At 59.0% G+C, this 17044-nt stretch overlaps 1 protein-coding gene across 2 annotated transcripts in view; it reads right to left on the bottom strand.

Annotated features, from left to right (window-relative positions):
• Window positions 1-11768, bottom strand: part of TMED3 (transmembrane p24 trafficking protein 3) — an 84349-nt gene extending 72581 nt beyond the window's left edge. The window contains exons 1-3 of one of the 2 annotated variants that reach the window (XM_019460471.2): window positions 11496-11768; window positions 9929-10177; window positions 3755-4591 (exon numbers count right to left, since the gene is read on the bottom strand). In XM_019460471.2, coding sequence (XP_019316016.2) covers window positions 4481-4591; window positions 9929-10177; window positions 11496-11681 — 546 coding nt within the window. In that variant the 5' untranslated portion in view covers window positions 11682-11768 and the 3' untranslated portion in view covers window positions 3755-4480. Of the gene's footprint in view, window positions 1-3754; window positions 4592-9928; window positions 10178-11495 lie in introns of those variants that run through there. The other variant, XM_053888601.1, reaches the window with a different exon arrangement.
• Between the last annotated feature and the right edge of the window lie 5276 nt (window positions 11769-17044).

Below are 17044 nucleotides of genomic sequence, written 5' to 3'. Positions count from 1 at the left end.
AAAGCTTTCACCAGGAATGGGTTTTTACTAAGCCATTTATCTTTCAGAGCCTCTTGAGAGAAGTAAAAAGCATGCCCTCAGTTTACTCTTACCAGCCGGACGGTACTAGCCGGACGGCTTTGGGAAAACCTGAGTAAATGATCCGTGCCTCAGTTTCCCCACTGTAAAATGGGAACGTTGAGAGTCCCCGCGTCAGAAGCCATTTGGAGAGCTAAACGAGGGGACACACAGCAAGCGTCTCCCGCTTGGGGTTTGCTCACAAGGAAGAGCGGAGAGTGATTCCTTCCACGGTGGCCGTGATTAGGATTATTTCTTAAATCCGCAGCCGCGTTAGAACAAAGGATCCAGGAGCGCCGTGTCGGACCCAGGCTCAAGGCCAGGTACCAGAACAAGCGGTTCCTGGTGCTCTGATCGCGTGGGGAACTACAAGGGGCTCGGCAGCCGAGCCTGGACCCGGGGACGGAGGCGGACGCGTGCACGTCTCACTGTGTCACAATTACGCGTCACTCTCCTGTTGGGGGACACTTGGCCTCAACGGGGTTTTGCCAGATGCCAGGGCTATTACCTCCTCGTCTGCTGCGTATTTTCCTGGCAAGTTTTTTCGTCCTTTTTTGAATGTCCGCGTCTCTCCGTCTGTTAAAGGAAACGTACTTGGATCTTACACTTTTGTCGGAGGGTTTCTGTTTAATTGGTTACATAGTCTTTTTATCTTATTTTTTATTTTTTTAAAATTTACACCCAAATTAGCATATAGCGCAACAACGATTTCAGGAGTAGATTCCTTAGTGCCCTCCCCCCCCCCCACGGCGTGTCGCGTGGCTCCGTGCGACCCTGGGGGCCTGTTTGCCCGGCCTGCGCGCTCAGGCTCCCCGGGCCTGGGAACGTGCACGACCAGAAGCCAAGGCCAGGCCCTGGTCGGCATCTTCCGGAGAGTCGAGGAGGGAGGAGGGCGCCCCGGACGCAGAATCACAGCGCAGAGCAGGACCTGACAGGTTGCTCACACGGCACCTTAACCCCCCCGCCCCGGGGACTCGCAGGGACACAGCAGGGAAGAGGGGACGCCCGGGGGCAGCTGGAACCCGTCTCCATCAGCCGCTGGCCAGTCGGGTCTGCCGTGCCCTCGCCCCACAGGCTCGCCGTTCGGGAGCCCGCTGGTCCCGGCTTCCTGACCTCCGGGGGGCCCTGGTGGCCTCGGGCCGACGGGCAGGACAGGCGGGCGCGGGGCCTCGGTCCGTCCTCCAAGTCCCCCCGTCAGTGCCGGCCCGGCCCCGGCCCCTTCCCGCTCCTGCACACGCTGTTCCACCTCCCCGAGGTCGCGGGCACAGAACGCGTCCTCGGACGCCCGCGCCCTCCCTGCAGGCCGCGTCTGGAGGACGGCCGCTCGCCAGGCCACCGCCCTGAAGGGGGCACGGGATGCGTCAGCCTACTCTTACACACAGGCCTGTGCACGCGTACCACACACGTGCTTACACGCACACAAACTAAGACACACACCGTGCACACGCACACACATATCACACACACACACACACACGCACGCACGCACCACGCTCCCCTGTTGTGCAGCCTCCAGCTGCCGGTCCGAGGGCAACACACCCAGCGCGTTCGTGAGCGCTGGCCGTAAAACGCACAAACCGAGGATCGCTTCACACACGCAGTCCCCCCCACCCCAGGGTCGCGCCCCTGCCTGAGAACCAGTCCCGTTAAGATGAGCTGCCCTGTGTGGCGAATTAGAGAGACTCCAGTTAATACTTCAACTGCCTAAAATACGACAAGTCAAAAATGAAAAGGACACGCAGCTCACATAGATGCTCTGCGAGGGCAAGCCACGGGAGAAGCCAGACGCCCTTCTGAAGGCTGTCCGGCAGAGCTGGGACCCCGTGTCCCCCAGCCCCCTCACCTACCTGGGCCTCCTTCCCTCCGCGAGGGACACGACTAGTAAGAGACGTGACTTGTTAAAACAAACGTGGCCTCGCACTCCAAGAGGAAGCGTGAACAGCGTGGTCTGTGGGCGCCCCCCGAGAGTCGCGGCAGCAGCGGCCTCCTCTCCAGCAGGCCAGGTGCCCTCTGGGAGTTCACACGCGGGGCACTTCCTCCTGTAGCCCCTGGGTCTCTCACACGAACCCCCGGACACACAGAAGCTTCTTAGAAAGCAGAATGGCCCTGTCTGGGCTCTGCCGCCCTCGCTGGCCTCAGGCAGGCAACTATTTCCCATCAAGTTCTGCAAGGCTTGTCCGTGATCGGCAGAACCAAGGACCCGTCACAGGAGCACAGCACACGGGCAGGGACATCCGGTGACAAGCCACTGCAAGCTGCTGAACGTCCGCCCGGCAGGGAACGCCGCAAACGGCTGGCTGTACGTTTTCACATTTAGATTTCGACGTTCGAAGCCTCTCAGGTCCCACTATGTCTGGTTTATTTACCCGTCTTGTTGGAGAGAGTGACGAAAGAGGGAATCGGCGGGTCTGAGCCCAGCGCTGCGCGGTGCACATTCACTCACGTGGTCTCACACGGGGCTGGAAGACACACACGCACGCCTCCACCTGCACACCCACCTACACGGTCAGAGGGCGGCGGCCTCTTCCCGGGCTGCCCGCCCCGGGGCTTCCGTGTATCCAGAGCTCTGTTCTGACCCTCACTTTGCAGAATCTGCAACACCTGTCATTTCCTTCCTCCCCACCTCTGTCCTGCTTTAAGTTGAGCGGGGCATTAATTTTTTAAATAAGGGAGAGGAAATGCCATCAGGGACATAGGCACAGATAAGCAGTATTTATCTTTCAACTAAGCTAAGTAAGCCTCACGGAGCTTCGTTTCCACGTGACGTGCCCCAGTGCACCTCGCCCACGACGCGTTCACACCTGCCAGACGGCGCGGGCTTCGGATTTCTTGGTAGAGGTACTTTAAGGCAAACATCGGATCTTCCTTCGAGAGCTATTACGGAGACACGTGATCAGTAAGGCAGGCGCTATTCTGGGGACCAAGGACACGGCATGGAGTTTACATGTAGTGGCATAAGAAGGACAATAAACAGACAAGTACACGTATGTGTCAGTGGTGACAAAACTAGCTTCGAAGAAAAGCAGGGATAGGGAGATGAGGAGGCCGGGGCAGATGAGAGGGTGCCATCTCGAATGGACTCGTTAGGGTAGATCTTGCTGCTAATGTGACATTTAGCCAAAAGGAGGCCACGCAGGTGTCAGAGAGATGGTGTTCTAATTGGAAACGGCATGTGCAAAGGCCCCGGGGCAGAGGCAAGGCCCAGTGTGTGATAGGAACAGCAAGGAGACCTGGGTGGAGTGAGAGAGGGGAGCAGGGCAGCCGTTATGCCGATGACGCGGGATCTCCCGGCCCACAGCGAGGACTCTGCCGTGACCCTAGGGACCTGTGGAGCCACGGGGGGTGGTGACCAAGAATGACACGGTCTGACTTGAGTTTTAAGCAGACGCCGTGGCTGCTGAAATGGCACGTAGCACAGCCACTCCCCGTCTTCTCCCTGCTCTCGGCCCCTCTGTCCGGACCACATGATGACGTTGCTTCCTCAGTGACCTCCCGAGTCTGAGGCAACAAAGTAACCGAGGCCCAGTCACTGCTTCCGCTCGCCTGGGAGATTTACCCGCGGTCTGCGCACGCCTGCACACAGACCCCGCACACCCCGCGAGGGCAGCCTTGCTCCGTCACGCCGTCTGCACGGGCGCCCACAGCCCCCATTCGTCTGTAAGCTCCTCCAGGGCAAAGAAATAAAGGCACAGGTCTCCACGGTGCTCAGGCTTCGTTTTTTATTAAACCACGTGCTGCCTCCGGGGAGATACAGCCGACCGAGGGCACCGGCCTCCGGTTTCCTCCCGCTTCCATGGCGGGCACCCCGCTCACCCGGGATGGGAAATTTCTGCAAAGCCGCCCGCCCCGGGGCCCCGGCTTCTCCAGGCACAGACAGCTCCGCAGAGGGAAGCGGACTAAAGAACCCCTTCTTCTGCGCAGAGGCCTGGACACACACAGGCCGGGTGACCCGGGCACCGTGGGGCAGAGGGAGTGCCCGGAGCCGCCCCAGGAGGCCTGGGCACGCGGGGTTCCTCCTCTGGCCAGACGCGGGTCACTTCCTGTGGCCCTGCACAGCGGGCCGGTCTCAGCCTGACCACTCGCTCTTCTCGGCGTCGCGCACGTAACGCAGTCAGATGCGTCCCCGTCACCGGGCTCTGTGGGCGCCGGCCGCCGGGACACCGGGAGCAGGCACCTGGGAGCTCGGTGCCCCCCCCCCCCCCGCCCCGCCCCTCCCTGGGTGGCTCTGCCTCCGGCCCAGCAGGAGCCCGTGACCTAGGAGGGCACATCCGTGCTGGGGGGTGGGGCGCAGGGACTAGGAGTGTGCCACCCGGGGGGCGGGCCGCTTCTCCGTGAAGAAGCTTTTCAGCAGCAGCACCTGGCTGAAACTGACCAGGAACAGGGCGACAGTCTCGCCGACAGACCAGTACGAGACCCCGGCTGTTCAGCTCCTCCGCCCGCGCACCCGGTCCTGGGCCTCGCGGAGCCGGTAATGCGTCTGGGAGTCAATCACCGTCTTCAGGGCCTCGTGGATGGTCACACAGGCCGACTCCATCTGGGCGGGAGGAGAAGAGCAGTCATGTTCTAACCCCGAGAGGAGCGTGCAATCCGCACACGGCCCACGCTGACACCCGGGCCACGTCCCCTGAGCCGCCGGCACCGAAACCGCACAGCGAGCCCCGCGGCTCCGATTAGGAGGTGGCGGAGTCAGGAGCGGAGCCCGCGTGTCTGAGTCCCGAGCCTAGGCCTTCGAACGCGGCCCTGGGGTCTCACCTAACATTCGGGACAGTGGCGGGAGGGGATCGCCACCACCCCGCTGGTAGGAGGCCTGACTGACTGCTGGCCCCGCACACAGATGAGAAAACTGAGGCTCCAAGAGGCCGTGTGACCTGCCCGAGCTCAGAGACGTGAGTCACAGTCGTGGGGGCCTGTTCCTGTACAACACACAGGCACAGGAAGACACCCCTCTCGTGTATGCACACACACCCGACCGCACATACGAACGTGCACGCTTACACACACACGCTCACGTGGGACCCCCTTCACCCGGCTCCGCGTACTGAGGCAGAACCTTGAATCCGTTCCCCCTCCCCCACACCTGCCCGACTCCCGCGACACGATGAGCTGTGACTAGGTCACACGGCACGGCCACCCTCACGCCACGGCCACCACCCCCAGCGCCTGACCTGACCACAGGAGCCGCTGAAAGGGAGCAGAGCTCCAGCTGCCAGCCTAGAGGACACAGGCACGTGCGGGGACCGGAGGAGGTCTCTGGGGGCCAGGGCACAACAGCCGACAAGGACCCGAACCCGCCAACAGTCTGGCGAGCGCGGAAGCTGATCCCCGGCCTCACCCCGACCCAGCCTGGGGACCCGCGTGGCCCGGACCACCCGCCTGCGGCCCTGAGGTGCACGTGGTCCGCTTCGGACGCTCGGTTACGCCACGAAGGGAGTCACAAGCCCGCGGTGGTCATGAGGCTCACTCACAGGTGACCTATGACACACATTTATCCAAAACCTAGAAGATTCTATCCCAACAAGGCCAGAGAAGCTCGCAACGCGTCCCGGAGACACCTGCTTCGGTCCCCGAAGCGCAGAGGTGAACTGTCCACACCGTGAGCGCAGGAAGGGAGGGGAGACCGAGTCACGGAGCCACCGCCTGACTGACCCCCAACACCCTCCCTTGTGTCACAAATGGAACTGTTTCCGGGAGGCAAATAGGAGACTCTGGCCAAAAAAGCAACGTCGCCCTTACTTGCCTCACGGGCTGTTCACTCCGGGCCACGGCAGGCGCCACACGAGGCCACGCGAGGGAGGACGAGGCCTCCTTTCGGCCCCGGCGTTTACAAGGCCACGTATCGTGTCCACCCGATGACTGGTCTGCCGCCAGGGCTACGGTTTCCCGCGGACACGCGGGCGGCTGCTGTCACCCGGGTCCATGGGGAAGAGCTGCAAAGTGCCACCCAGACAGGAAGCGACAGGGTCACTGCCACCCAGGTGGAATTAGGGGAGCTTCACAGGGCAGCAGTTCAAAGGGCAGAATCCAGGGTCACAAACCCACTTTCTCGGGGACACCCGCACACCCTGTCATCTCGGGCTGGCGCCCGGCGGTCGTCACCTGCCCCACACTTGGTAGGCGGCGCGTACCTACAGGCGTCAGACGCTGAGAAGCGGCCACCTGATCCTGGAAGGGCTCGTGACACCAACGAGTTCCTTGATGTGTCAACCGGCTCCAAATGCCGGCCACCACCCGGGGCACAGACCTCTGCCGGACGCACGGCGGCATTCGTAGGCGCTGACGCCCCCCCACCCCCCGCCCCAGCTCTTCAGGTGACGCTTCTGGAGCTCACGAAGGCACGTCCGCCATCGCAGAATGAACAGCGGATAAACCGGGAAGGGCTAGGAAGGAGGCCGCGGCGTGGGGTCAGGCTACTCTGCGAGCCGTGTCCAGGCCAAATCACGACACGGCACTTCTGGAAGCCTCTCTAGTCCAGCTGCACCGGTCGCTGCGGTTCTGCGGGCAGGACAGGACAGAGCGGCGGACAGACGTGGGCACCGAGGGCCCCGCCACAAGCAGGTTCGGGGTGTCCCTGAGATCAGCGGGGGCCGGGGACGCACACGTAGGCATGCGCACCTGTGGGGCCTGCACACGCACACACACTCACTATGCGTGCACACACAGACTTTGCCTTTAAGCACGAGCAAAGGGCCCACGTGGGTTTCCGGGCTAGAATTCCACCCTCTACGCTTAGGTCCGTCCCACGCTCATTCAGACACTCGGAGAGGGCGCTCCCCGGGGCCCTGGGCCTGGCTGGGGGGCTCAGCAGTGCAGGTCGGCAGGTGCAGGCTCCTCCCAGGGCCCAGAATCACTGGAAAAGGAGGGAGGGAAGAGGAAGAGAGACAGGGAGGACCCTGAAGTCACAGGTGCAGAGGCCCGAGGCAGAGGACACGTCGGGTCCGCCGTGCGAGGTGCCACGTGGGAGGCCGCGTCCCACCCACAGGCCAGAGACGGCACCGCGGTTCTGAGAAGAGGGCGGCGGTGGCCTTCACAGGAAGGTCTCAGATCAGGTCCCGGAGGGTAAAGCAGCAACGGGGCGGGAACGTAGCTCTCCCAGCATCAAGGCCACGGGGACCCAGGGGCAACACAGCACATGACGACCACCCCCCACCGAAGCACCCCCTGCCCAGAAAGGCACACTACGTCCCCATCGCTGGGACCCCCGCCTGTGCCAGTGCATGGCCCGTGACCACGAGCTTTCCGTTAGGAAAACCCGTCCAGCCTGCTTTCTACCCTGCGGAATCCCTTCTGCTTCCAAGAACCCTGTTTTCTCAGGGCCCTGGGCCCCCTGGGCTGGTGTGTGGCTTCCACCCTGGCTGCTTCCCTAGCTGGAATCCGGGAGCCTCTCAGGGTTTCCAGTCACTCTGCCTTGTGACAGTTGCTCCCTGGAGACAACTGTCCCCCTCCCGGGACCGTCCCCTTCCTCTGCTGCCACACCAGCGTCTCACCCTGTCTGTCCCGCCTGTTGATGCTCCAGTCTTCAGCCTGCAACCACCAGCAAGGTCCCCCAGCCTGCACCCCACGGGGCCCCCACGGACAGGAGGACTCGGGTCCTTACAGACTTCAAGAGCTCGGAGCCAGGGAAGCACGAGCTGACCTCAGAGCAGAGGTGGGGAGAACCTTGAATCCTCCCCGGAAGACCAGTGAGCGGCCCGGGGCCTCTGACCTCCGCTGGAAAACCTTCAGCCTCTGCTGGGATCTGCCCGGACTCTCAGGAAGCTCGGCCGCCCCAGGGGCACCCTCCCGGCCCCTGCCCTCTCCTGGGAGCCTCGTCAGGCTGGGACCCAAGCTGGAGACAAGTCCCCGTGGCCTTAGCCCCGGCCTGGACCTTGGTCACTCTGGATCCCGCTCATCCATCAGAGTTTGGATTCGGGGGCCAGAAAACATGGCCTCTGGCCCACCGCTGTGCTGGAAGAGGTTGGGGGGGGGGGGGGGCAGGGGGTGTGAGCAAAGAGCCGGGGCCAATGGGGGATCCAAGCCACGCCAAGAAAACAAGGTCTGGGGAGGGACGTGCACCTGCCGGCCCCTCCCGAGAGCCGTCCCTTAAACCACAGCTCTGACCACAGCGCCCCGTGGCTAACTGACATGGCCACACATCTCAGCCTGCCGCCAGCCGGCACCAGCACACAGGAAATGCCCGCCACACGGGAGCCAGGCTCTCAGGTGTAGACACAGACAGACGGTGCTCATGGCTGGGGGTGGGGGCGGGCGGGGGTGGTCAGAGGTACCAGGGGAAGGGACCCCCTCTGGAGGCTGGGCAGGAGAAAACAGGAGATCCGGCCACGCAGAAGGGGGTGAGTAGTCAGTTTCCTGCAAGAAAACCAAATCTAATTCTAAGCCTCCAGGAAAGGATTTCTCGATCGCAGTGACCATTAAGCCTTTTCTCTACCCGATCTGTCTTCCACAGGTTAGAGGGGGAGACCTTCGGCTCCGCTTCCAGAGTTACCACATCTTCAGCACGGAGGCTGTTTCACCGGTGAGCCACAGAACTCCCAAGAGTACGGGCTGTGGGACCTCCCACCCAGGACACGCCACGGGTCACGCGGCCAGGCTCAGACCCAGGGCCGTCTGGCGGAACCTGCCACGCGTGGCCACTGGCCACCTGTGACTGCTGGGCCCCGGAAATGTGGCTACGCAGCCAACGAGGAAACGAGTTTTTAATTTCATTTTAATAAACTTATGTTGCAATAGCCGTACGTGGCCAGGCCACACCCCGGACTGGGTGGCGGTAACCCCCATCTGATCAGGGAGGGCAGATGAACCCACAGTCAGAGCCACAGAGGAAGGGAGCGGGTGACCACGTGACCACCGAGAGGCCGCCCAGAAGGCGACCTGGCCCCGCTGGAGACTTAGACGCTCTGGCTTTGGATCAGGAGCAGCGCAGCCCCGACGGTCAATCCTGTCTTGCGGGGTCCCCTGGGCCCCGCCACGCAGTCGTGTGGCAAGTCTGTGCCATGCGCCACGACTGGGGGCAGGGGATACCAGGGTAAACGGCACGGGTTGCTGGGCGGGCCTCGGGAAGCCGAGAGCCTGCACTGCGCGTGAGGGGCAGGAGGGAGACTGACGAAGGAGCCTGGGCTCAGTCTGTCACTGGCCCCGAGAGCCCATGCACGGCCATCTATCCCCGATTCTCTTCCAGAGTGTGGGGCCCTGGCTGCGAGTACACTCCCCAAGCAGACTGTCTCTGCCAGCCCTCCCGGCATCCAGGGGGCCGCGGGACACCTGGCAACGACGGGCTGAGCAGAAGTGCGGCGAGTGACTCCCAGGCCGGGAGTCTGAAGAAGCAGGCGGGACTTCCGGAGGAAGTCCGCTCAGAGCCCAGAGGAATGGAGCAGGGAGCCCACCAGACAGCACCCCGGATTCCTACGTCAGTCCGTGGAGGAAAGCTCTCCACCAACCTAGTTACCGCTTGAGTGAGAAAAGATCTGCCACAGGGTTAAGCCACCGACACGTGGGGTTGATCTGCCGTCGCAGCTCACGTGGCCCTAACAACACACCGTACGAAGCAGGCGTTCGGTCTTGATGACGCACACACACTGTACACGCGGGGGGGGGGGGGGGGGGGGGGGGGCAGGCACGGACGCCCCCCGAGCGATGCCGTTTGAAAGGCCGGTGGGAACACGGAAATTCCAGAGGATCCGGCGAAACAACGCAGAGGGAGAGCACAAGGGGGACCGTGTCCTTTAGGACTGAACGCAGGAGGAGGTGAGGCCAACACTGAGCCACGCAGGCCGGGAGCTGGAGGCGGGGCGACTGAGTGCAGGCCAGGACCGGACCCGAGGGGAGGAATGGGCTGAAGGCGGAGCCCGGCCCGCGGCCGCCGACGTCCACTCACCTGGGTGAGGGCCGTGACCCTGTTCCCCATGTCTGGGAGGATGGGGGGCTCGTCGCCCACTTGGAAGTCAAAGTAGACGGTCTTGTGAGAGAAGGTGGAGAACTCATTGCTGAAGCAAAACTGATAAACGCCCTTGACCTCGGCCCGGTGCGTGAAGCTGTCGTACTGCTTCTTGGTTTCCCTGTAGATGGTCTTTCCCAGGGGGTCCTCCACGTAGCAGTCCACGTCATAGTGGCCTCCGGTAATGACCTGACAACCAGAGACACACCCACCGTCTGCTTTACCAGTGGGGCAACCAGCGCGCGAGCAATGCCGACCGGCCACCGTGAACTTCCTAGAACAGGTGCTGGGATGCTCTCGGTCGTCCTGGGGACGACACTGAGGTTGGGAGAGGTTAAGTAAATCCGCCATGGCCACACTGCTAGAAAGGGACAGGGCTAAGATTTGAATGCCCGTCTGCCCGACTTCCCAAGGTTTTGCTCTGCAAGGGCACAATGAGCTTAATCCTTCCCCTTTTACAGAAGAGGAAACTGAGGCTCTGAGATCAAGTAAATTGCCAGACGGGTCTCGTGAATGTTAATATTATTACTGATCAAATGCAAAAAGCAAATACAGATTAGAGTGCTCATAGACCCGGTGGCCATCAGAGGTGGGAGGGTCCTTGGGAATGACACAGTTCAAACTCTTTATAAACATAAGAGTGACAAGATGGGCATTGGGCAAAATCACACAGGTGGTCATCGGCTATAACCAACGTCCATCGAGGGACACAGTCAGCAGCCTACATCCACTTCCAAAGTTCTTCTTTGCACAGATGGGAGGATTTCCTTTATAAGTGGTCGGCCCCCTGCTGCTGGAGGTGCCGAAATCAAGGTGGCCATCCTTTGACAGGGCATTTCTGCCCTAGCAGTGACCAGACCACCTCCCAGGCCCCTCCAGCCTCATAATGACCAGTTTTTAGTGATTGTACGGGGGTGGGGGGGGGGGGCTGTTAACCCAGACACAATTTGCATGGTGTCCACAGAGATGTCAAAGTGGCCATACCAGCGACCCAGAGGCCATCCCACACCATGTTGTCCCCAGGCACAAGCCTCCTGCAGTGGCTCTGGCCAGAGAGGACCCATGAAGGGCCTGCCTCACTCCTGCTTGCCCACGCCACCTCATCCCGGGAATGCCTGGGAGCAGGTGTCCACGGGCAGGTGGCCGTCTGGGGAGGATTCCCACTGGCACCCCAACCCCAGATCTGCCCACTAAACCTCCGGGGCAGATCCCTCACCCGAGACCAGTCCCCACCCGTGCGCCGCGCCGGGCGGTCTGTGGGAGGAGGTGGGAGTGCAGGAGCGGCAGCATATGGCCACAACAGGACTGCTTGCTGGTAAACGCTGCGCCTTGTCCCCTCCCCTGCGCTCACCCCGCCTCCGCCTGTAAACCCTGGAGAAGCGGGGAGTACGACCACGAACCCACCTCCCGCCCCCACTGCCGTGCTTGAGTACACGCGGGACAAGGCGGGCCGAGAGCGCTGCCTCCCGGCCCGCCCGCAGTGCCGCCCGTCGGGGCGCGGCCTCACCTGGTAGTCCAGGGAGAACTTGGCGCCCCGCTCCACGTCCTCGTGGAAGCACTGCTTGGCGCTGTCGGGCAGCTCGAAGGTGAGCTCGGCGCCCCGCGGCCGCTCGGCCCGGAGGAGCAGCAGCAGCAGCAGCAGCAGCAGCGGTGGCGACGGCGGGGAGCCGGGACGCGCACCCGCGGGGCCCATGGCGCTCCGGTCCGGTCCCGGCCGGGGCGGCGGCTGCGGGGCGCTGGGCGCGGACGTGGCGCCCAGGCGGCGCTTCCGGGGAAGGCGCCCCGCCCCTTCCCTGCTGCGCGTGCGCACTGGCTCCGCCGGGCAGGCCACGCCCCCTCCCCCTGCGGCGCCCGGCTTGGCGGGAGGGCTGGGGGCGGGGCAGGCGGGCGCGCTGCGCGGGAGCCCCGCACCCTGGGGCCACTGAGGCTGCGCTCGGCCACTCAGATGTCTGGGCTATCAGGACAAGGCGAAGGTTCTCCTGGGATAAAACGCTCCTTCTTTCTTTCCCTTTGCCTTCTCAAAACCATGAAAGCGGGGAAATTGACTTACTGCCTTCTCCATTACCATTGGCCTAAGAAGATATCTTGTATAATCACTACTACAGGGTTTTGATATTCTAAGAGCAGGTAAAACAGAAAAGACACCGACTGTGGTTTGGCTACTCAGTAAAGAATTTTTCGGGACAGCGTTATCACATGTGTATCCGGATTTCCGCAAATAATTGTACCGCCATATAGACCCCCACGTGGACGACAGGGAAGTGTACCGCCGCGGGGCACATCTGGCCGTGAATTAACGTGCGAAGCTATGTCAAAGCAATCAGATGACTCTGTACCAGGCTCAGAGAAGGTATGTTGTTCTGTGCCTTGAGGCTCTTTCCCTGGTTCTGTCCTGCGGCACATTATTTTTTAGTTACTGATATATGTATATATACATATGTATATATATATATATATATCGATATCAATATATACATATATATTGATATATATGTATATGGAAAAAACATGTAAGAAATAATCATTTCATCTAGATGCACCGAGGGAAGAAGCAAATGACAGATGTAAGACTAAGATGACCTTGGCCAGCTGCGGTGCCAAGATTAACAAGAAATTTTGCCAGGTTACATGTTAAGTCCTGTGTTTAAGTTCCAAGAAAACACCTGCATAAGCTCAGAGGCGGGAAGCCTGACGCGGCCGCAGCTCAGGCCACGGCATTCGAAGCCTGAGCCTCAACAACACTTAGCTGAGGGTAAGAGTGGGAATGCACCAACTGAGCAAGGAGGCCTGACTCGCCCCCTGGGGGTTAATAAAGGAACAGAACTGTCACAGCACCTAAGGGGTGGAAGGCAGTAACTGTCACACTGTCTCAGGCACTGATCAGAGCACATCTGTGTTACTACCTTGGGAGGGACATGAATAAAACAGGGGAATAAGTCACAGCGAGGTAGTTAGGAGGGGACCAGTCTAGTAAGCTGCCAGGAAGGCTGCTCAAACAAAGTGAAGTCAAAGGAAACAGGATATAACCTTGAAGAATAAAATCTAAGGATGAAGAAAGTGTTAACTTTAAAAAGTTTGCATAACAGCAATCTTTACAGCTACCATTCAGCACCTACAAGGTGCCGGCCTGCAGTGTTAGCTACTCACACACTTCGTGTATTTTGCATTAATTAATCTGCACGAGCGGCCATGCAAAAACAAAAAAAAAAAAAAGTGTTATTATTCCCCCTTTGACAAAGAAGAAACAGAAGCTCAGGAGGTTTAATTAAATAGCATTTGCTTCGGTCGGCATTTGCCGTGTGAGTCAGTGGCTTAAACCAACAAAGACGCACAATTTCTCGTGATTTCGTGGTTGGCTGGGTGGTGCTTCAGCCGTTTTTGCTTGGGCTTATTCACGCAGCTGCCTTCAGCCAAGGGTCCTCGGGGCTGGAGGTCCAAGATGGTCCCGCTGAAGAGGCGGCCGGCTGATGCGGGCTGCTGGCTAGAGCAGCTCAGTTTTGCATGCATCGTCTCCCTCTTGTGGTTTACGTGATTTCTTCATATGGCAGGCTCAGGGCAGCATCCCACGAGGGCCAGGACAGAAACAGCAAGGCCCCCCCCCAAAGAACTACACTCCAATATCACTTTTGTCACTTTCTGTTTGCCGAAGCAAGTCCAAGGCCAGACCAGGTTCAAGGTGAAAAAATGGACTCCATCTCTGGATGGAGGAGGCCTAAGTCACGTTCAGAGGAGAAGTATATTGGGTGGCAGGAATCTGTGGCCCCAAAAGAAGCTGCCAGGGTCCCCAAACTCAGCTTGTTAATAGCTAAGCTAGGGGCGCCTGGGGGGCTCAGCTGGTTAAGCGTCCAATTCTTGGTTTTGGCTCAGGTCATGATCTCTCGGTTCGTGGGTTTGAGCCACGCATCTGACAGCACAGAGCCTGCGTGGGGTTCTCTCTCTCCCTCTCTCCCTCTTTCAACGTAAATAAATAAACTTTAAAGAAAAAAATCATCAAGCAGAAACTGGGTAAACAAACAATTCACATGTTGTCCCCAGTGAATGAAAACACAACTCTAACTAGATTAAATGATACAAGAATATCTTACTTCATGTAACAGGAAGTTCAGAGGTAATGCAGCCTCCAGGCAGAGCGTGATCAAGGCTCCAGTCCATCTCCCTACCAGCTCTGCCCTCCTCTGCACGTTGGTTTATCCTTTGACTCCATCCTCTCATTGTCAAAAGAGGGCTGTCAAACCAAACAAACAAACAAGTAAGCTTCGGAACAACATGTTTATTGGGTCACATCTAGTAGGAGGTAGAGAAAATCTGTCAACCGGGGGATGTATGTCCTTGGTTCAGCCCAGCTGGTCCAGTCAGGCCATGTCTCCTTCTCTGGATCTAAGGCACCGAGAAGGGAAGGCCGTGTGGTGATTGGCTTAGGCTGGATCCTTTAGCCAATCACTGATGAGGAGAATGGACTTGTCGTGATTAACTCAGACCAATCAGGACTTCCCTTGGAGGGAGCTGGGGAGGGAGCAGTGTCGCTTTAGTGGAAAGAGAGGCCAGGATGTGGGGTGACCACGTGAACAAAATCAGGCCAGAACGGAAAGAAGAAAGGAGGAATCAGACCAGCTAGGCAAGCAACAGTGCCCACCGTGGCAGGGAAAGGATTAAATACTTCTTACATTCTAATGGGATCGTTACAAAATTAACGTAGACCTTTACCTCTCACCGTATGAGAAATTCTTTTTGCTCTGGATCGGGGATGTCTAGGATTCTGGGTTCATCATCCCGGATGAGGCAGAGGATCCAGAACGGAGGTCCGGGGCGGGGGAGGGGGGGTGTCGTGTTCTGCGGGCTGTTTCTTTGGGCTGGTCCACACCTGCAGGGCCTGTGTGCCACCTTCTGTCCCCCCATCACCTCTCCCCCCTCCCATCCTCCTCCTCCCCAGTCCTGACACATCACGCTCACCCTGTTCTGTGAACCGCATTACATTTTTTACTCTGTGATGTCAAAACCCCCTGTCCACGATCAGTCCACGGAAATTGGATCACAGAACCACCTTCAGCTGAGGATGCCCGGTGAGAAGCGTCCGACACTTTTCCCTGCGTGACCTGCTCTGGTATCATCATAGCTGTAAAGCATTACCCCCTTTTGTTCCTTGAGGTCTGTTGCTTACCCCTGATGACCTCCCCGGGGGCAAATGCCATGGGTGACGCTTCTGTCCTTTGCACAGTGCATGCCGTGGGCTCTAGAACACCCTTGGGTGTGAGAAACGTCTCACTCCTTTACTCTTCTAAATCTAGTTAAGAGTGATCTGCTCCCCTCCCCCCCACTTAACAAAGACGGTAAGAGTGCCCATGTCGTCCCGGGGGAGCTCCCCGTGCCCGTCTCCTGTAGGTCTTCAACGGCTCACGGAGTTCCGGTCCCCGGGCTGTGTCATCCACAGGCTCACTGGCCACGTGGATACATGTGCTGTCTGAGCTGCAGGGTTCCTGCAGGGCCAGTGGCTCAGATGCCCCTGCCCAGCCTGACCCCCGCGCAGCCCCCGCCCAGCCTCGCAGGATGCACCATGGACCACTCCCCTCTACCCTTTTGTTCTAGAAGGGGGCGAGGTCCGCTCAAGGGACCCCAAACTTCCAAGCCTTTTATCAATCCTGGGAATGCGCCCCCCCCCCACTCCAGGTGGGCCACTGTGGCCTTATCCCCCATCACTTCTCCTCCCCCCGCAGGGTCCCTCGTAATCTCTCACAGGATTCAGAAACTTGTGGGCCTGCTTTTCCCGAAGACGGAAGTGGGGAAGGGACATCCTGAAGCCAGTCCTTTTTTGTGTTTTTGTTGACACAATTTCTTTCAACCGTCTAGGGGAGGCCCCAGAGGTAAGGTTGGGGCTGTCCGGAGAGTCAGGGAGTGTGGATGAAATTTGAATCACAGAACTCTGCACTTCAAGAGACAAGGGCTAGTCCATTGGATTCTTACGCTCTGCCCCGGAGCAGGGCCTCGTGTAACACTCGCCGACACTAGAAGCAGGGCCCGAGGAGGGCCAGCCCAGCGACTGCTAAGTCCCCACAGGTGGCGTGTGTCAGACAGCCCCAGGGGAGGCCCGAGCAGTGAGGCCAGAGGAAGGAAGTGAAGCCCACCCCTCCCAGGGGAAACGCCTCTCTCATCCTTTGCCCCTTTCTAACGGAGAGCGAAACTCCAACACTTCACCTACACTTTTGTGTAAGCAAAAATTAATTTTCAAAATGATGAGTGTGTAAAATATTGGGTGTCTGCTAAGGGAGACGTTGTGGGGCAGTCACGTCAACCCCGTCGTAAGGAAAAGGTAATATTTATCGCTGAGATTTCACTACAGAAAAACGGAGAATGCTACCGAAGGATTGCAGCGTATCTTTTATTGACGTGTTAGAAATGCCTAACAGTTACGATACATGGATTTTGAGACATCTTTGAGCGCGTCGTCGGCTTGAGGCTAGAGTAGAACGCCGTAGAGAACGAGCTCAAGCAACAGGGATACGTCCAAAGCACCAACACAGAGGCAGACGGTCAGACACAGCCTGCGTTTTGCAGGATACCGTTCACTGGATGAAATTCTAAGAGAATTGACAATGATTCAAACAAACAAGTAAAACAAAAACCGGCTTTGGAGTGTCTAGAAATTAAACCGAAGTCCCAGACTTTAAACGTTAGACTCGTGTCCCATATTTTGATAAACGTTCCGGAAGGTCTCAAGTGGATGGGCTGTGAAAACTACAGATGGCAGCGAAATTCTGTAGTGACGCCAGGATCCCGAAAAGAAAAGCTAATCTCCGACCTACGAGGCATATTTGAATCTAAAATATGCTTTTAAGAAGCATCGTTGTGAGGTTTGTTAACCTGGACAAAATCGCCTACTTATGCACGAACCAGGATAAAGCGTTGTGGTGGGCACACTAGGTTGGAACGGCCTAATTCAGCTACTGCATCGTCAAACAGGGATGAGACAGGGACGATCCGGTGACTGTCTAGAGGAAGGCCAAGGAGAGGGTCACAAGTGACCGATGCAGGCGGGGAGTGCCGCGACAGCGCCTGCCACAG

The sequence above is a fragment of the Panthera pardus genome, unplaced genomic scaffold (assembly GCF_024362965.1).
Source record: "Panthera pardus isolate Hobbes unplaced genomic scaffold, ASM2436296v1 HiC_scaffold_23, whole genome shotgun sequence".
Taxonomy (NCBI): Eukaryota; Metazoa; Chordata; class Mammalia; order Carnivora; family Felidae; genus Panthera; species Panthera pardus.
This window is presented reverse-complemented; position numbering and strand designations above follow the sequence as displayed.